Genomic DNA, 21,251 nt, shown 5'->3' on the forward strand with positions numbered 1-21,251 from the left:
CTGGCTCCATAACAAAAAGAGCCGGGCCTCCCCCAGCTATGCTATTGGCTCTTTCAATGTCCTTAGCCCTAGTTTCTCCACCACTTCTAGGCTAATTACCCACCTTGTACACCCTGAATCAAAAAGGGCTAACATCTTCCCTTGGGCAACAGACGAAGGCACCCTTAACTCTACTGGGATGGTCATGGGCCTACATGTTGACTTACCAGAGGGTCATCATCAGAGTCAGTTTCACTCTCCCCTGGGGTGATTGGAGTTCCCAACTCCTCCTGTTCCAGAGGACCGCTCAACTACTTCCACACCCTTCAGAGCCATTTCATGATGTTTGCCTGGTAACTTTTCAACTTTCTTCCCTCCGGCTGGTGTTGGTTTGAATCCAGGCTTGGCGAGGTGATCAGCAGCTCGATGCCCCTCCTTCCCACATCTGAAGCAAGCCACGGACCTGGGTTTGGCAGCTGGCCTGCTTCTGGTAGCTTCAGGGGCCTCTCTCAGGGGAGAAGGTGGAGACTTGTTACAGTTGTGGCCCCCACAGTGCCAAACTCTGGCCAGGTCAATCTCCACATCAGCTGCCAACACATACCAGGGCTAAAGGTCTTGAGGGGCTCCCTCGGGAGATACAGCTTTGGTAGATCTCTTCATTTAGCCCATCTTTGTAAGATTCCACCAGAGTCTCTTGGGACCACCCACGCATGTGGCAAGCCAACTCACAAAACACCTGGGTATATTCAGCCACCAACCTCCACCCCTGATTTATGGTTTTCATTCTATCCCTTGCCTTATGTTCAGCAAGGGAGGCCTATGAATGGGCTCATAGGGCCATCATAAACACATCATAATCTCTCAGCTGGGGGGCATCCTCATTGTGAAGGGTGACCATCCATTCAGTCGCAGTCCCTTCCAGGGCCATGGTGACACACCTCACTTTGGCTGCTTCCAAAGCAAAGTCCTCCCCATATTCCTGCATGTGATTTCGAACTTGGGCTAGGAAAAATCCCAGAGCTTTGGGATCCCCTCCATATTTTACTCCCAACGGAGGAACCTTTGGAATTTGGCAACTCTGTGGGACTGTCCCCCCCCCCAGGAGGGGCTGGGCAATGGCTGCCACTTGAATTCCTCCAACCGGTGCTGACCCTGGATGAGCTATAGGAATTGCTTCTGGGTTTGCAGAAGCTTCTGCTCCCCTTGCTAATTCCCCAGCCTCTTCATGCACAGGCAAAGCACATCTTTCCTGAGCCCTCTGATTTTCAAGAGTTTTGTGCAGGAGATGCAAGGCCAGAATTAGCAGAAGGTCTTCTTTGTTGGCTTCCTCCCAGGCATCCTCTTCACACTGGCATCTGGCAGCAGTTACTCTGGGGGGAAGCCTCTCAGGAATTTTCATCTGTCCTGGGGACTTCCGGTGGCGTTTCCTTTGTGGACGGACTCAAGCCTGCAATTGTGTGTGGTCTCGGTCCATGCTCTCCTCATTGGAGGGCTCCAAATGGGGCCAGAACCACCCTGCAGGGGTGGTGAAGAAGGGGGAGGCTGCCAGTTGGGTCGAGGGGAACTGCATCTCCCCTCCCTGACTAGGCATACTCCCTCTGAAGATGGGCTGAAGCAGTGGCCAGTATGGCCACCCTGAAGGAGGAGAGCTAACTGGGACAAAGATCATGCTGGAGCAATGAAGAAGCAGACAATGTGAAGACTGGGCTGATCAGGTGCAACATCTGGATATAAAGGTACCCCAGAATTAAGATACTAAGAAATTTTTTAAGAAAGACAGAGAAAGTTGCAGCCAGAGAAACTGAAAAGAAAAATTGACAGCTGAAAGTTGCTTTGAACTTTGAAAGGAGTTAAATTCAAGGAGGAAGCCAGAAGAAAATACCTGTATAAATTGGAATGAATATATGAATTTGGCACTAAATAGGCATAATTAAAAGCTGAACTTGAATATGTCAAAAAAACAACAACAACAACCCACCAGTAATTGATAATTGGCTTTATTGGATTTTTGAAACTTAAAAGCCTTAAACAGAGAAAAGAAAGGGGTGGGGGGGAAGGGTGGAACTTGGACATAACAGAGAGCACCACCTAATAGTAAAGGAAAAACTTTAGTGACCCTTTAAAAAGTTCCTGGCTCTTTCAAAAGTGGAACTTGATACAAAATAAGTGGAACTTTGTTATAACAAAATATAAACCCTGAAAAGTGAAAATACAGAATTTTAAGATAAAAGAAAGAAGAGTAAAGAAATTACCTCGGGATTGTTTGGTTATTTTGGCACAACTCTATATTGGATTATTTGATGATTTTGGAGAAAATTCAAAGAAGAATTAACATAAATTGATCATTGGAAATAAATATTAAAGACGTTGGTTGAATTAAAGTACTGGACAATTAGTTTGGATTTAAATATTAAAGAAAGGAATAAAGAAAATCTAAAAGAAGAGTAAAAAAAATGGTAGAACTTTTTTTGGAAATAAAAATGGAACTCAGAAACATAAAGGAAATATTACACGAAAAAAATGAATCGTGCTGCCTTACAACTAATATAAATGGCGATTTTGGAGAACAAAGAACAACAAGGAGTGCCAGAAGGGGAGGAGCTGATTAAAGAAGAGACCAACTCTAATGAACAAATGGAGCAATGAACACAAAGCGAAAGGAAAAAAGAATGAAAATTAAAACTTGGAGGTTTGAGGAGATAATTAAAATGGGAAATGTTTGGAAAGCCAAACAAAGAAAAAGAAAACAGCAGAAAAGGGAATTGCAGAAGAAAGCTTTAAAAAGGGAGGGGGATAAAAACTGGAGTAAGAAATGGAGGGAAAAAATGAAGGAAAAAAGAGGCAATAAGAGAATGGACCAGAAAAGAAGGAGATATGGAAATCGAACAAGAATGAAAAGAAATTGTTTAGTTAGGAGACATAGAGATAATGGGTAGATTAGGAATAAGGAAGGGGATTCTGCAAGGTAACGTGTTGTAATATAAATGTTTTTGGTTTTTTTTGAAAATTTTATTTGGGTTTTCACAAAAACAAAATACAAATAAAACATCTTTTTTGAAAATAGCATGGCCCCAGGTTATCACTTCTTCATACAGACACAAAACTCAATTTCATGCTCATTTTTATATTCTATTCCATACCTTATTACCATTTTATATTTTCTACATAGTTTTTCCCCTCTTCTAATTTTCTCAACTTTGTTTTGATTATCTCAATTCAAATCATTATATTTATACTTTTGTCTGTCCTGTTACAATTTTACATTATCTTTTCTTATTAAACAAATTTTTCCCTGTAGTTACCAATTAGAGTATGACACCTTTATATTCCTTAATTTTATCCATTCAAGCTCTTATTTAAGCTTCAATGTATAGCTTTAAGATTATAGCATTCAATATAATACATAACTTCCAATCGAATTCTGCTTGGTACATTCTTAAAATAGACACTATATTCTTAAAAATTATATATATATATATATATATATATATATATATATATATATATATATATATATATATATATATATATATATATATATAAATTATATATATATATATAGGCTGCCCCAAATTTAAATCTGAAACCACTGTAAAAGTCTGACCCACAGACGGACACAATACAGAAGCCTGATGATGGCAGATGAGATTCTGCTGAAACGTTGCTACAACTTTAAAGAACTACAATGACGTGGGAAAATACCGAACCAAGCCAACACCATACATGTAAGTACCCGCTGAAAACTTAAGAATATATATATATATATATATATATATATATACACATTCCATTCCAATTCAATTCTATCATTAATATGCATTAAAATCTTAACATCTTTAACATTTCTTTTCAATTGATTATCATACTTCCTTGGGAACACTTATAAACTTTCCATAGTTAATTCTTTTTTTTTCTTTCCATATTTCTCACTTTTTATAAATCATTACTAATAATTAAAAATGTTCCCTTTTAATTCTCTCAATCATTTTAATTCATTTATTTATTAACAAACATCCCACTGCATTACAATAAATATTTTATCCATCATCATATTTTCTAAAGTTATTTCTATTTGTAATATAACAAAGCTATCTTATGTACCTTTGCAGAATCCCTTTTGCAATTAAATTTTCACCCATTATCTCTAAACAAACTTATGGTTACAATCCTTATATATTTTCCCTGTTTCTCCACTTCTTGTTTCCGTCTTTTACAACTTCTTTTCCTTGCCTTCTTCCCCCTCTTCTTCTCCCTCCCCTTTTTACCCCCTCGTCTCTCTACTTCTAACTCTCTCATCTGTAATCCCCTCTTCTGTTGCTTTCTAATATTATACTTATCTTTCAAATTGTTCTTCTTTTTGGTTGTTTTTTCTAATCTTAAACCTTTCACTCTCTTCCCCCCTTTTATTTTTTCCCCCCACTTAAAATTATTTGATCATTAAAGATGGCTTCTTCTTTGTCCCAATCTTCTTGTTCTGCAAGCGTTTCTTGTTGCTTCTCATAGTTCCAGATCTCCATTTCTAAGAATTGAAACACGAAGCCAAAAGAACTTCTCCCTTCTTGTGCGTCTTCTTTCCATTTTTAAGTTCCGTTTTCAGTTCTTCTAAGAGTGATACCATTTTAAAAACTTTTAAACAACCACCCAGTTAATTTTAGTCACCTAGATGCAAAAACCAAAAATCACCAAGTAATCCAAATAATCCAAGGCTGTTTCTACTTGCTTCTTTTTTCCACTTTCTCTTCCTGGGGTTCTATTATTTTGTTACCAAGTTTCCATTAAAATGTGTCTTTGAGGAACCTTGTTAAAATTTCACTGTAAGTTCCTTTTAATTATAGTTCCATTCCTTAATTCCAGGCAGTCTCCTCCATTTTTCCAGATCCTGCCCTTCTATTCTTTTTTTTTTCTCCTTTCCAGCTTTTAAAAGCTTTTAAATGTCCAGAAATCTTTATTTATCCCTTTGACTTTTATTTTCAGCTTAGATGCCTATTAATGTCAAAGTGGATTTTTTTTCAGTTTCTTGCTTAAGTCTCTTATCTGTCAGTATAAGGAAGGGAAGAAAAAAAACCTAATCCTTTCCCTTCTCTCTCTCCTTCGCAGCTTCAAAATCTTCTTTGGGAACAATGTTGTTAAGTTTAAATTCCAGGGTACCTTATTTGTTGCTTTTGCTGTTTGACCCAGTCAACCAAAACTTTATCTTCTTATCTTCCTCCTGCACATTCTTTTCCAGTTGAGTTCTTCTTTGTGGTGGCCATTTCTGACCACCGCTACAACCGCCTTCGGGAAAGGGAGTAATGGCCAGCTGGGGAGGAGAAATGCGGCTCTCCTCAACCCTGCAGGCAGCCTCCCCCCTCTTCGCCACCTCTATGGGGTGGCTTAGCCCTGAAACCAGCTGGCTCGGGGCGCTCCAGCGGCGAGCACGGATCAAAGCCTCGGAGAGACAAGGTTTCGGTCTGTCGCCAAAGAAGCTCAAACCGGAAGTCCAATATAAATGTATTTGAAGTAATAGTAATTTGTTGTGATGTATAAAATATAGATTTTAAAAATGAAAAGATTGGAACTGATATTTTTTTGTTATTGGACTATTTGTTATTGTTAAATTACATATAGATATAATTGGTATAAATGTGAAATTGGGAAGTTATGATAAATAAGTTTAATAAAATTAAGAATATTGTTAAAATGAACTATGAGGATAGTTATAAAAAGATTAACATCAGTTTTTATGATTAATTGAATAGATTAATGTATTTGCAATAATAAATGTAATAGAAAGTAATTAAGGGGGAAAATACCATGTGGAATCCAGCTTAAAATGTATATGTGTTATGTAGTAGGAGATTATTGTTACTAACTTACAAAGGAATAACTAAAAAGTGATCATATTATGATAAATCATTATTATGAATTAAAGGGGAATTAATTGAATGATATGTAAGACAAAGGGGTGGTACACTCAAATTAGTAATTAAAGGGGGAGTTTTTCTTTAATATTAGAATTATGATGGAATGTTTTGAATAATGAAATTATAATATGAATGAAATTGTAAACAGCTGAGAAGTACAAGCTTCAAGCAGATAAACACTGGTCACCACAAGCCCCTTTCAAAGTGGGTGACCGGGTCTACCTGTCTACTAAATATCTTAGGCTGAGGCTGCCCACAAAGAAACTGGGTCCCAAATTCACAAGGCCGTTTCCTATAGTGAAAGTGATAAATCCACTGACTGTGCAACTAAGTCTCCCTCGCTTACTGGGGAAAGTTGCATCCAGTATTCCATAGCATCTTATTGAAACTGGCTGTCTCCTCCCAACTAAGATCGAGAGATCAACCAGCTTCCAAACCAATAGTGGTCCAAGCATTATGAAGTAAAAAAAAACCTAGATTCTAGGTTACATAGAGGCTGATTACAGTATCTAATTCACTGGAAGGGGCACCCTTTGTCTGAGACCACAGGTAAAAAGTTGGGATGTAAAAGCAGATAGACTTCGTAAAACAGTTTCATGAAAAATTCCCTGATAAGCCAAAGGGAGGAGGAAGAGGTAGTTAGTTGGTGTGGATTCTAACATCCTATCATTTGTCTCATAGGACATTATCATAGCTTGAGGGGAGGCAGCCTGTCAGTCCCAGATCCATCTTGATTCAGATTTAGGGCTGTCATGGGGGGATGGGCAGCTGTGGGAATGAGAGACTATTGAGAAGGGAGGATAGCCACAACATCATTCTTTTGCCAGAGCTCAAGGTCGAGTTGCTGGAGTTTGGAGGGGAGTGACTGGATTTGGCAGGAGTTCAGAATTGAAGTGAATTGGAGAGTGTGACTTGAGGATCTTCAATAGGGGCTGGGTGTGAGCTTTAGCGTAGCAGGGGAAAACACGGGCATTCAGATTCGGGTTTTCCCCAGATGTGCCAATATGTCTTCTCTAATAAATTCTTTTTTTAAAAAATAAACTTTATTGAATTTTTATTACATTAAAAACATAAAAATATATCACTCAATAACAGCTATTTGTGGTGCTTATCATATAACAATCATTTGTGCATTATTTAAAGGTATTAATTTGTGCATAATTATATTCTTATTCTATCTATGTTCTATATTTAATAATTACCTATCCTTAATCTGTCTCCGATCTATCCAGCTATACCATTGTTCCCATACCTTATAAAATATTGAAGCTTTCTTATCTTTTAAACTCAGCGTTAATTTATCCATTTCAGCACAATTCATAACTTTTTGTATAACCAGTTCCTCTACGGGTGTATATGGCTGTTTCCAACATTGGGCAAAGGCGATCCTGGCAGCAGTCAATACGTGTAATAGTAAGTATTTTGTGTTCTTTATGTATTTTTTTAAAGATCCCCAATAGGAAGAGTTCTGGTTCTAGGTCTAACTGTTCATTGGTGATTTCCTGTAGCCAATTTTTGATTTTGAGCCAATATTTTCGAGCCTCTGGGCAGGACCACCACATATGATAATCTGTTCCCTCTTTTTTTACATTTCCAACATATAGGACTCATTTTAGGGTACATTTTCACTAATCTCGAAGGGGGTAAGTGCCACCTATAGAACATTTTATATGCAATTTCTTTGTATGCTGCTGATTTTGTTAATTTGTGATTTCTATTCCATAAAGTCTCCCAGTCTGATAACTTTATGTTATGACCAATATTTACTTGGATGGACTTTGTCTCTGAGTGCTAAATTTGGGATGAAGAGTTTGGTTGGACAGATTGTTGAAATAAGCATGAAATACTCTGATTACATCGTATTTCTTATTAGATCAGTTAAACAATGAAAAAAAATGCCATTAAGTCCACATTTTCAAGCAGTTTCTTTCCAACCACACAAACCCCAAAGAAAAAGATGACCACCTAAACAATCACAAGATATTTCACATTTCACTACATGTACTACCTGGAATTCACTCACCTTATGATGGAGGCCAGAGGAATTCCTAAACTGCCCTCGGAATGGCAGGGACTCTGCAAGCTACTTTTCCATTTTTGTCTTGCTTCCTCTTCCCGTTCAGCCCAAGGAACATCTGTGGCAGAACTGGTTCCAGAATCTGGCTCCAGAAAAGCTAGAGGGGCAAAATTCTGCTCAATAATTTTAGCACTGTCTTGAATTTCCTCTTGAATTTCTGGAGTAAGAGTAGGAAGATCAAAGGTGAAGACAATTCCATTTTGTGTATGAGTGGGAGAAGACAAGATATCTATGGAATCTAGACTGGTATAAGAAGTTCCTTTGGCTCGATGTGACTCCATGATGCTTTCAAAATGCTTGCTGAATGAATCCATACTATCCTTAGGAATGTTCTGCCCAAAGAGGAAGGGTACAGGAGACTTGAGTAATTGAGATTTTCTGTTGATGACCCTGATGATGATATGTGGTGGTAAAGAGAAAAGAAAGAAGTTATATTAGCTTTTCTCAACCTTGTTTTCAGATTTCAATGAACTCCTACATAAAAATTGTAATTTGTTTTAGAAAACCTCACAATATAGTTCACTTCTAACCTAAATCACTCGTATTTTACAGCAAAGTGGCAGGTCAGTCAGTAATTCAGCTTAATTACTGTGCATAAAAATTCCTGTCACTGGGAATTCTAGTCTTGTGCAGCACATTAAATTCAAACAGCAATGTTTGTTTTCCAATCACAAACTCTCACTGAACCCCCTGTAACCTCTTGTGGAACCCCAGTGAGAAAGGCAAAGGAGATTGTTAAATTTTCAGAGTTTTACATCTGCAGAAAGTTTCAGTTGCTCTTAATTTAGTGTAAAAACAAAGTAAAACAAAACCAGAATGTAACTATAGTTACAACAGAATAAGACTTTCATTATCATAATTGAGTATGTTACGGACTAAGCAAATGCACTGCTTTAAAATCCTAATAGTTTTACTTCTACGGCAGGTTTGTAATCCTGCACTTCTGATTGGCCCGTGAGCAGCGGATCCTGATTGGTCAATTCTGGCCGATCTGATTGGCTGTTAATGGGCGCCACTGATTGGCCTTTCCCAGGGCGGCAAACTCAAAAGCATTGGCTGTTGTGACAGCAGCCAGCCCTATAAAAGGGCTGCTGCTGCCCAAGTATTTTGCTCTGTTCTGAAGTCACTAATAAAGAGTTGAGTCACTACCCAATGCCTCGTCTCCGTTCCTTGTGCCCACGCTTCAGACATAACACTGGTGACGAAGGTGGGATGCGGAGACATTAGAGCTGACTGAACACCCAACGAACCTACAGAGCACGTGGCTGAGAGCGCACCGAAAGAAGCAGCAGAATGACCAGCAGCGTCATACCACCCGCTCCATTTGACCCGGCAAACGAAGACTGGGACTTGTATATGGACAGGTTTCAGATGTTCCTGGAAACCAACAATCTGAAGGATGCTTCGCCTGGCAAGAAACGAGCTGTATTCCTGACCCATTGCGGGCCTGCCGTTTTCAAAATGGCAAAGGTGCTTGCAAAACCAGCAGAAGTCAAGACAATGGACTGGGACAACCTTGCCCCAATCCTCCGGGCCCATTATGCCCCAGCGGTACCAACGCTCATCCGAAGACACGAGTTTTACCAGAGGGACCAACAGGAAGGCGAGAGTATTGGAGACTTCATCGCCGACCTTAGGAACCTAGGTGGACTCTGTGGCTTCACCAACCTCAAAGAAGCCATGAGAGATCGGATTGCCTTGGGTCTCAAAGACCCCACAACACAGAGCAAGATAATGGCGAAGGGAGACATTGCCCTCGCAGATGTCATCGCCGACGCTACTGCAGCAGAAGCAACCAGGAAGTCGGCCGCTCGAATGCGCCGAGCAAACGCACCACACCGCCAACTCGCCAGCGACGCTACATCATTTTCTGAGAGGCACGCAACAACCACTCACCATGAGGACCTCGAATCCTCATCAGAAAGCGAGGAAGAAGAGGTCAACAGACTCAGGTCAGAACGCGACCAGCGGGACCAGCGGAATCGGAAATCCCCGTACCAATGCTCCGGGTGCGGGGGTAGCCACCCGCGATCTGACTGCAAATTCCTAGACGCACTCTGCCATTCCTGTGGAAAGAGGGGCCACATCGCGAAGGTCTGCAGAAGCAAGCGAGGACCCAGCCCTACCAGGAGAGAAAACAATTTCCGACAGACCGCCAGCACCCCACCAGCAAATCGGGACCGCCAAGGCACTCAATGGAACCTACACTACAGAAACCGAGCACCTGTCACTTCATCCAGACGTGAAGAAGCGCATCAGACTATCATCATCAGCCACGCATCGTCCCTTGATGCAAGAAAAATCCGAGTGAGGGTCAGTATCGAGAATCGTCCATGCATTATGGAAGTCGACTCTGGATAATCCCTATCCATGGTGTCATGGAAAACCTTCAGGCAGCTGATCCCTGACATCCGCCGCCAGGACCTCAGCACTCAAAATATCATATTGAAAGACTACCAGGGAAACCGAATCCCGGTTGCTGGATCCAGTGACGTCCGAGTAACATTCAAAGACCACACCGCAACCCTATCCCTGACCATCGTCGATCGAGATCGACCTAGCCTTCTGGGTTTGCAGTGGTTTGCACCTCTAGGAATTGAACTAGCCGGCATCAATCAGACTGGGAGCGATGACTGGGAAGCAGCCCTCGTCCAGGAATTCCAGGACGTGTTCAGCGAGAAGCTAGGCAAGTACAAGGGATCCCCCATATCATTTAACCTCAGCCCCGAAGTTGCGCCCATTCGCCTTAAGCCTCGTCGAGTGCCCTTTGCACTCAAGCCAAAGATTGATGAACAATTGGACAAATTAATAGCCCAAGGCATGTTGGAACCGATTGACCATGCTCGATGGGAGACCCCAATTGTGACCCCCATAAAACCAGATGGATCGTTAAGAATTTGTGGGGATTACCGGGCCACCCTCAATCACGTGCTCCAGCAGAGCGCTTACCCTGTACCTGTGGTCCAACACCTTCTTCATTCCCTGGGAGGTGGAAAAATATTTGCAAAATTGGATCTAGCTCAGGCGTACCAGCAGTTGCCCGTAGACGCCCAGACTGCCGAAGCCCAGACTATAGTTACGCATAGAGGGCCTTCAAATGAGACTTCAGTTCGGAGTAAGTGTAGCACCTGGCATTTTCCAGAGGTTGATGGAGAGACTGTTACAGGGCATAAAAGGGGTTGTGCCCTACTTCGATGATGTTTTAATAGCTGCCCCTACTAGAGGCCTGTTAGAAAAACGACTCAGACTGGTTCTACAGAAATTTAAAGATGCTGGCCTGAAGGTCAAGAAGGACAAGTGCCAACTCTGTACAGAGAAGGTTGAATTCCTGGGCTACCTTCTTGACAAACAGGGAATTCACCCAACTGAAAAAAAAACTATCCGCAATAAAAAACGCCCCAAGACCTAGGAATAAAACAGACCTCCAAGCCTTCCTAGGACTCATTAACTTTTATAACATCTTCTTGCCCCAGAAGGTGACTGTTGCTGAACCCCTGCATAGGCTCCTCGACAAGAAGGCTTCCTGGGTCTGGGGACAACGGGAAGAGCGTGCCTTTCAGCAAGTCAAGGACCTTTTAACTTCAGATGCTGTATTGATACAATACAATGAGACTTTACCTTTAACCGTCACCTGCGATGCCTCACCGTTTGGGGTAGGAGCAATCCTGAGCCACATCCTACCAAACGGTACTGAGGCACCAATTGCATTCTTTTCAAAGACCTTGTCAAAAACTGAGAGGAACTATAGCCAACTTGATAAAGAGGCCCTCGCTATTGTAGCAGAGATCAAACGATTCCACGAGTATGTATATGGAAGACCCTTTTCCATAATCACCGATCACAAACCGTTACTTGGCATCTTAGCGGGAGACAAACCAACGCCCCACATCTTATCGCCTAGAATGACGCGTTGGTCGGAGTTTCTAGCCGCATACGATTACCAATTGCTACACCGCCCGGGAAAAGCCATTCCCCATGCTGACGCTTTAAGCCGCTCACCGTTACCTGAAGTCATAGACGATCCAGCTCCAACTCTAACTACACTTCAAATCGAAACCCTTCCTTCTCCACCACTGACTGCATGAGATATCGCCTCGGAGACAAGGAAGGATCCTTGTTTGGCACGAGTCCTCAGCTGGGTAGAAAGAGGTTGGCCTGACAATGAACCCAACGACACCTTCAAACCTTTCAAAAACTGCCAGACAGAACTCTTCTCACAAAAAGGATGCATATTGTGGGGAGACAGAGTCATCATTCCAGACCGGCTACAGCACAAAGTCCTGAAACTATTGCACGATGGACATCCTGGCATCATGCGAATGAAGGCACTAGCGAGGAGCTACGCTTGGTGGCCAGGTATAGATAAGCAAATAGAAACTTGGGTGGCCACTTGCAGCAAGTGTCAGGAAACTCGCTCAGCTCCGCCAAAGGCCCCGCCAACTGAATGGGAAACACCCCGGGGTCCCTGGTCCCGCGTCCACATCGATTTTGCGGGACCTACCAAGGGGCATACATTTCTCATAACTGTGGATGCCTATTCCAATTGGCTAGAGGTCCACAAAATGAAGAGCACCACCACAGAAGCAGTCGTAAAAAAACTAAATAAACTATTCGCTACGCATGGGTTGCCAGACGTCCTGGTCTCAGATAACGGACCCCAATTCACTGCTCTTGCATTTGAACAGTACCTCGCAGACCGGGGGATACGCCATGCTTTAACTTCACCTGCTCACCCTGCAGCCAATGGGAGAGCTGAGAAAATGGTCCAATTCGTAAAGAAAACCTTACACAAGATGGAGAGAGGAGACATCGATGAGAAAGTGACCAGGATGCTCCTCCTCCAACACATTACCCCACACAGCATCACAAACAAAACCCCAGCTGAACTCCTGATGGGATGGAAACTTCGCTCACATCTTGACCGCCTACATCCTGCCTACATGCCGGAACAACCCCTGGGGTCCAGCAGCAGGTATCGCACATTCAGGGTAGGCGACTCAGTTTTTACAAAAACTTCTCGGGTGACCCATTGTGGGTCCCGCTATTATAACTCAACTTACGGGGCCCCATTCCTACCATTTACAAACTGCTGATGGAAAAATGTGGAAGCGCCACATTGACCAACTTCGCTCCAGACTAGCTCCTACCCCCATCACAAGTCCCAAACCTCAAACCTGGGGGGGGGAAGGGAAAGCGAGGGGGCCGAAAAAGAGCTAGCATACGACACGGAACTTGAAAACCGAGAGTCAACGCAACCAACCCCGGGATATTCACCTTCCAAAGGAGGGCTGGACCAGATGACTGCCTCGCCACAAAGCAGCCCTGCGATAGCAAATAATCCAGGAAATTCAGGAGCCAGTCTTGACGGGAGCAGGGATGACAGCCCCGAGGCGCCCAGTGTAACAGTTGACCCAGCCGGGCCGTTGAGCTCAGTGAACAGCCCAGCGGAACCAGAGTCTGGGCAAGGACTGTTGGAGCAACGCAGATCGGGCAGACAGGTGAAACGACCTGCATATTTAAAAGAGTACATCACCCCACCCCTCAGACGGAACCTAGGGGGAAGGGGTGTTACGGACTAAGCAAACGCACTGCTTTAAAATCCTAATAGTTTTACTTCTACAGCAGGTTTGTAATCCTGCACTTCTGATTGGCCCACGAGCAGTGGATCCTGATTGGTCAATTCTGGCCGATCTGATTGGCTGTTAACGGGCACCGCTGATTGGCCCTTCCCAGCGCGGCAAACTCAAAAGCATTGGCTGTTGTGACAGCAGCCAGCCCTATAAAAGGGCTGCTGCTGCCCAAGTATTTTGCTCTGTTCTGAAGTCACTAATAAAGAGTTGAGTCACTACCTGATGCCTCGTCTCCGTTCCTTGCACCCACGCTTCAGGCATAACAGAGTAGGCTGATATCCTTTCAATAATTGTATCAGTCTCCATGATGCTTGCTTGCTGGTGGCAGCCATAGTAACAGGGAAGTGGGGAACAGATTGGCTTTTGGGTAGGGAAGTGAGCTGGAGAGAATACGGCCTGTGTGTGAACCAAAAGGGAGGGAAGCTGCTGTGCAGCTGCATGGACTTGTTTATGCCCAGTCAAGGTCAATCGTCTCAGCATTCCACATAGGTGAAAACACCTGAAGATGAACCCCACATGATACCATATGAAATGGGGATTAGTTATTCATTGTGGGTCCCATGTGGGGAGGGGATTGGGAAAACTTTCTATATGTAACTTTCCGACCTATTGCCACAGATCTGACTTTTCTTTCGTTGCTATCGTTTCAAACTCAGTTAAAGTACCTCTTCTCTACAAACATGCAGTCAGGGGTTTTCTTTCTTGGGTTTTGAGCATGGGCATGTCTGACATTAAGCAAGATCTATTTTATCAGCCAACTTGGACATAAATTCTACCATGAGGGCTGAGCAAAGAATGTCTAACCAAGGCAGTGATCAGGAGGACATGGGAGCTGCTGGTTGACCCCTCCCCAGTCCCACCATGGTCAGGAGGAAACTGAGTGGCTGTCACAGTTGCAGATTGAGGAGAGGCCAGTCCGAGCCATTAGGCGTAGGATGGATGGAGATTCCTGAGGAGCTTGCCCCCAGAGTAACTGCTGCCAGATGCCAGTGTGAAGAGGATCCCTGGGAGGAATCCAACAAAGAAGATCTCCTGCTAATTCTGGCCTTGCATCTCCTGCACAAAGCTCTTGAAAGTCGGAGGGCTCGGAAAAGATATGCTTTGCTTGCATGTGAAGAGGCTGGGGAATTAGCAAGGGGAGCAGAAGCTTCTGCAAACCCAGAAGCAATTCCTATAGCTCATCCAGGGTCAGCACCGGCTGCAGGAATTTAAGCGGCTGCCATAGCCCAGCTCCCCTATGGGGGTGCAGTCCCACAGAGCTGCCGAATTCCAAAGGTTCCTCCGCTGGGAGTAAAATATGGAGGGGAACCCGAAGCTCTGAGATTTTTCCTAGCCCAAGTTTGAAATCACATGCAGGAATATGGGGAGGACTTTGCTTTGGAAGCAGCCAAAGTGAGGTGTGTCACCATGGCCTTGGAAGGGACTGCGGCTGAATGGATGGTCACCCTTCACAATGAGGATGCCCCCCCAGCTGAGAGATTATGATGTGTTTATGATGGCCTCCGAGCCCGTTTTGAAGACCCCCCCCCCCTTGCTGAACATAAGGCAAAGGCCAGAATGAAAACCATAAATCAGGGGTGAAGGTTGGTGGCTGAATATACCCAGGTGTTTCGTGAGTTGGCTTGCCACATGCGTGGGTGGTCCCAAGAGGCTCTGATGGGATCTTACAAAGATGGGCTAAATGATGAGGTCTACCAATGCTGTATCTCCCGTGGGGTCCCCCCAAGACCTTTAGTGCTGGTATGTGTTGGCAGCTGATGCGGAGATTGACCTGGCCAGAGACTGGCACCGTGGGGGCCACAACTGTAACAAGCCTCCACCTTCTACCTCGAGGGAGGCCCCTAGAACTACCAGAAGCAGCCAGCCACCAAACCCAGGTCCATGGCTTGCTTCAGATGTGGGAAGGAGGGGCATCGAGCTGCTGATCACCTCGCCAAGCCTGGCTTCAAACCAACACCAGCTGGAGGGAAGAAACTAAAAAAGTCACCAGCCAAACATTGTGAAATGGCCCTGAAGGGCATAGAAGTAGTCGAGCAGCCCTCCAGAACAGGAGGAGTTGGGAACTCCGATCACCCAAGGGGAGAGTGAAACTGACTCTGATGACCCCTCTGGTAAGTCAACATGTAGGCCCATGACCATCCCAGTGGAGTTAAGGGTGCCTTCGTCTGTTGCCCAAGGGAAGATGTTAGCCCTTTTGGATTCAGGGTGTACAAGGTGGGTAATTAGCCTAGAAGTGGTGGAGAAACTAGGGCTGAGACTAAGGAAAGTGCCGATAGCATTTTGCAAGTTGAATGGCTTGGTAGCTGGGGGAGGCCGGGCCCATTTTGTGACAGAGCCAGTAGAAAAGTGGATGGGGGGGGTCACTGAGAGACTTTGTGTTTTATTGTGGCCCCTGGGATGGAGTGTTCCCTCCTACTTGAATTGCCCTGGCTCCAGAAATGGAATGCTCACATGAATTGGAGGAAGAGACTGTTGCGCATCTGTTCCACCCAGCCAGAGAGAGAGGGTTCCCCTCCTTGTTGAAGGTGAGCAGCATTTTGAAATCAAAGAGATCTTAGATTCCAGGAGACATAGGGGGCAAATTCAGTATTTGGTTGCCTGGAAACACTTTCCTCCTTCTCAGTCTGAATGGGTGAACAAGCGTGATGTCAGAGCCCCTAAACTTGTACAACTGTTTCATTCTAAATACCCTACTAAGCCTTAATGTGAGATTGAAAATGTTCTCATGTTTTACTTTGTTCCTATTTGCCTGTTTTCTATTATGTTTTTTCTTCCAGGGTTAACACCTCTACTGCAGGAAGGCTGAATGTCAACCTCTTTGATGCTTGCTTGCTATCGCATGCCACAGTAACAGGGGGATGGAGCGTCCCCTCCTACTTGGATTGCCCTGGCTCCAGAAATGGAATCCTCACTTAAATTGGAGGAAGGGACTGTTGTGCATCTGTTCCACCCAGCTGGAGGGGAGGGGAGGACATCCCCCAATAATAGCCACGACCACAAGGGAGCTGGCATTGGTGGCAAGCAAACACATAGCTGTGGAGGAGAAAATTCCAAAGGAATATTGGGACCTCAGGGAGGCGTTCAGCAAGAGGGCTTCAGATGTGTTCCCAGCCCATTGCCCCATAGACTGCAGCATAAAGATCCTCCCTGGAGTGTAAACTCTCTAAGCCAAAGCTCTACTCGATGGCCCCTCAAGAGCTGGAGCAATTGTGAACTTTCATTGATAAAATCCTAAAACGGGGTTTCATCCAACCTGCTAGTGACTGCCCCAGTGTTGTTCCATGGAAAAAAAAGACTGCTCTTATCATCTCTGTGTGGACTATAAAAATCTGAATGCAGTGTGTGTAGAAAAATGTTTATCCACTCCTCTTAATGGAGGACATATTGGCTCATCTAGCCAAAGGAAAGATGTTTCACTAAACTGGATTTGAGAGAAGCTTACTACGGAGTTTGAATTAAGTAAGGAGATTCAATTGCCCTTTGGGATGTTTCCAGTTTATAGTGCTCCCATTTGGATTAGAAGGAGCCCCCGCTGTATTTATGCAACTGATAAATGAGGTGCTGCATGAACATCTTTACAAGGGGTTTTTGGTTTGATATTCTTATTTACACGGAAACCAATGGAGGAGCATATAAAGTTGATGCAATCAGTCCTGAAAAAACTCAGGTCTGCTGAACTGTATGTCAAATGATCAAAGTGTGAATTTCACCAGACAAAAATTGATTATTTGGGTTATTGCATATCACATGAGGGAATAGAAATGGACCCGAGAAGGTTCGAGCGGTCATGGAATGGGTGCCCCGATGCACCAGAAAGCAGTTGCAAAACTTTCTAGGTTTTGATAATTTCTATCGACAATTCATCCCTGCCTTTGGCAAAATTGCAAATCTCCTAAAGACAAAAGGAGAAGTTATACCAAAGCCTAGCCAGCCCCTTGAGTGGACCATGGAGTATCAAGCAGATTTTGAGAAACTGAAACAGTTGTTTGCAGCCAAACCCATTCTTAAACATCCTGATACGGATGCCCCCTTTGTTGTCCCGGCTGATGCCAGTGACATCACTGTGAGGATGGTTTTATTACAACCCAACACTATTGGGGCTTTACAACCCTATGCTGCACCTCCCAAAAACTAACTGAAAGTGAAAGGAGATGGGCAATTTTGGAGAAAGAAGCATTTGTGGTCCAATGATCCTTACGCACTTGGAGACATTTCCTAGAAGGGGCAAAACACCCATTTGAGGTGTGGAGAGATCACAAAACCTAGAGGCTTTAAAGCAGGGGTGGGCAAACCACGGCCCGCGGGCCACATCCGGCCCGTTGGTCTGTCCAATGCGCCCGCCCCGAAAAAAATTGCTGCCATTGGTCTGTCCAATCTGGCCCGCCCCTGAAAAAAATTGCTGGGCGTGGCGTATTGCCCTGTGCCACGTGGCCCCAAAGCTGCAAAACAGTGCGGGAGCGATCTAGGGGTAGGAAAGAAAAGAAATTTGCAAAGGCCTCGGCTGGGAGTTCAAAATCACCTTCGAGTGCGACCTCTCCGAAGGTGAGTCCCTGCCGATCCCCTTTTTTTTCCGGGGCTTCCAGGCTTAAACTTTGCAAAGGCAAAGCTTGCAGGCTGGAGCGTCTTCCCGCCGAGGAGCGGGAAGGGTTCCACCCGGCGGGCGGGCGGGCTGCTTGGATCCACCTAAAGCTAGGCCGTTGCTGATGGAGCCTTGCCCTGCCTTGGTGCCCCATTTCCCGGCTCAGCGGTCCTGCTCGGGCGGCACTTTAAAAGCCTGCTCCCAGCACCCGAGCAACTTCCCAGCAACTTTCCGCTCGTTTTAACTCGCAGGCGCTCGCGCCTGGCCCCGAGCCGCGCGGCGGAGGGAAGCCCGGCGGGCGGGTGGGCGGACTGCTTGGAGGAGGCTCCGGGCTTCCCTTCGCCAGGCACGGCGCCTGCGAGTTAAAGGAAGCCGAAGTTGCTGGGAAGTTGCTTGGGTTTCCGGGCTTCCAGGCTTAAACTTTGCAAAGGCAAAGTTTGCAGGCTGGAGCGTCTTCCCGCCGAGGAGCAGGAAGGATTCCGCCCAGCGGGCGGGCGGGCTGCTTAAACTTTGCTCGGGCAGCACTTTAAAAGCCTGCTCCCAGCACCCGAGCAACTTCCCAGCAACTTTCGGCTTCCTTTTAACTTATGGCTGCTCGCGCCTGGCCCTGAGCCGCGCGGCAGAGGGAAGCCCGGTGGGCGGGCAGGCTGCTTGGAGGAGGCGACCCGGCAGTGCTCCGGCAGAAGCAACAGGCAGTTTCGCCCGGCTCCGCTCAGGTGTCCGGCTGGGGCTGTCAGGAGTTGCTACCGCCGGCGCAGCTCCGCATGGCTCCAGTCCGCGTTGCCTTGGGAAGGAAAAGGCAAAACCAGGAGCCGCTGAGCCTGAGCCTCCGGTGCCGCTGCTCCCGTTGCAAAGCACTGCCGCGCTCTTCCTTTTGCCTTTCCCTTCCCGAGGCAACGCGGGACTGGAGCAGCGGAGCGCGCCGGCGGTAGCAACTCCTGACTCAGGGGCCTCCGAGGGAGGGGAAGGAGGAGAAGAGGGGGGAAGGGGGGCGATTCCCAAAAAATCTTGTGCTGACCCGCCCGTCTGTCAAATTTTAAAAGTCAATGCGCCCCGAGCCAAAAAGTTTGCCCACCCCTGCTTTAAAGACACCCCCCACCCCCCCCAAAAAAATTGTCACCCAAGCAAATTTGTTGGGGGGCAACATTTTGTTTTAATTTTTCCTTGCGATATCTTCCTGGAGAAAATTTTTTATGGTGAACACTTTATCTAGATTACCTCAGTATAATAGCGCTTGGCCAGAAGTGATCTGCCTGGTTGTCACCTCCAAGCAACTGGCTGCCCCAGTGGTCACTAGAGCCCAGGGGAAGGTGGACATTGATCTTCCTACTGATTTAACTGAACAGCTAAAAGGGGTGTTGAAAACAAACGAGTGCACTATTTGTGGTGGCCTGGCATGGGTGGGTGCAAAGTTATATGTCCCTGCCAGTCTTAGAGGTACCATTTTGCAACAGGTCCACGATTCAAAAGTCGCTGGACATTTTGGGTTCGTGAAAACTTTATACTTAGTTAAAAAGCAGTTCTGGTGGCCCTCTTTGAAAAAGGACCTATGAGAAAAAAGAAACTATGTCACTAGTTGTCCTGTGTGTGCTTCTGCAAAGAGGCCCCCTGGAAAACTGGCTGGACTGCTCCAGAACATTGCTAGGCCTAATGCTCCATGGAAAGAAATATCCATGGACTTCATTGTTGAACTACCTGAGAGTGGGGGAATATAGTCACTTGGGTGATTACAGACTTGTTTTCCAAGCAGGTACACTTTGTACCCTGCTCAAAGATTCTTTCTGCTAAAATATTGGCTAAACTGCTTATTCAACATATGTATAGGTTACATGGTGTTCCTGAATGCATCATTTCGAATAGGGGGACACAATTCACCTCCCACCAGGAGTTTCTGAAGTTGTTAGGCTCCGCCCAATGCCTAAGCTCCTCCCACCACCCTCAAACTAATGGGGCTTGTGAATGAACTAAGTTGATACTAGAACAATACCTTAGATGTTACGTAAATTATCAGCAAGATAACTGGGCTGATTTACTACCGTTCGCAGAGATTGCTTATAATAATTCCATCCATAGTAGCACTGGGTTTACCCTATTCAAAGTAGCCTCTGGTCAGGATTTTGTACCCATTCCTGAGCTCCATCAGGAGAAGCCCCAAACCCCTTCACTGATGGAATGGATTGAGCAGCTTCAGCTTATCTGGCCTGTCACTCGTAAAGCATTAGACAAAGCTTATCAAGCTCATAAGAAACAGGCAGACAAGAAAAGAACTTTACCAAAAGGCTACCAAGTTGGAGATAGAGTTTTCTTGTCCACTAAGTACTTAGAAAGCACACAGAAGTCAAAGAAATTGGGACCTAAGTATGTAGGTCCTTTCCCCATTGTGTGGATTGTAAATCCTGTCATGATACAGTTAGAGCTGCCTAAAGCCCTTATAAGGATCCACCCTGTGTTTCATGTTAGTTTGCTGAAACCAAAACACACCTCCTCTCTTTGGCCCGACCAACCTACCCCTCCTTTTCCCCTGCTCGTCGAAGGCGAGCAGCATTTTGAGGTCAAAGAGATCTTGGATTCCATGAAACGGGGAAAATTCAGTATTTGGTTGCCTGGAAACTTTCCCCCTTCTCAGTCTGAATGGGTGAACGAGCATGATGTCAGGGCTCCTAAACATGTACAACTGTTTCGCTCTAAGTATTATTATTAGTGTATTATTGTAAATGATCTTATGTTTGCTTTGTTCCTATTTTGCCTGTTTTCTACTATGTTTTTTTCCCCAGGGCTAACACCTCTACTGCAGGAGAGCCGATTGTCAGCCTCCATGATACTTGCTTGCTGTTGGCTGCCATAGTAACAGGGAGGGGGAGAACAGATTGGCTTGTGGGTGGGGAAGTGAGCTGGAGAAAATACGGCCTGTGTGTGAACCAAAAGGGAGGGAAGCTGCTGCGCATGGACTTGTTTGTGCCCAGTTAGGTCAACCATCTCAACATTTCTAATGGGTGAAAACACCTGAAGATGTGACCCAAATGACACCATATGAAATGGGGATTAGTTATTCAGCATGGGTCCCTTGGTGGGAGGGGTTTGGG

The 21,251-nt window shown here is 45.1% G+C and overlaps 1 protein-coding gene across 2 annotated transcripts in view; it reads right to left on the reverse strand.

Moving 5' to 3' along the window:
- LOC113415361 (PH and SEC7 domain-containing protein 1) overlaps positions 1-21,251 on the reverse strand; it is a 120,738-nt gene that overhangs the window by 59,357 nt on the left and 40,130 nt on the right. For both annotated transcript variants that reach the window (XM_087963981.1, XM_026672719.2), the window contains exon 6: positions 7,906-8,349. In XM_087963981.1, the coding sequence (XP_087820107.1) occupies positions 7,906-8,349 (444 nt within the window). The remainder of the gene's footprint in view (positions 1-7,905; positions 8,350-21,251) is intronic.

Source organism: Notechis scutatus, chromosome 4 (genome assembly GCF_049901735.1).
Source record: "Notechis scutatus isolate UNSWTSFEM ecotype Mainland chromosome 4, rNotScu1.2, whole genome shotgun sequence".
Classification (NCBI taxonomy): domain Eukaryota; kingdom Metazoa; phylum Chordata; class Lepidosauria; order Squamata; family Elapidae; genus Notechis; species Notechis scutatus.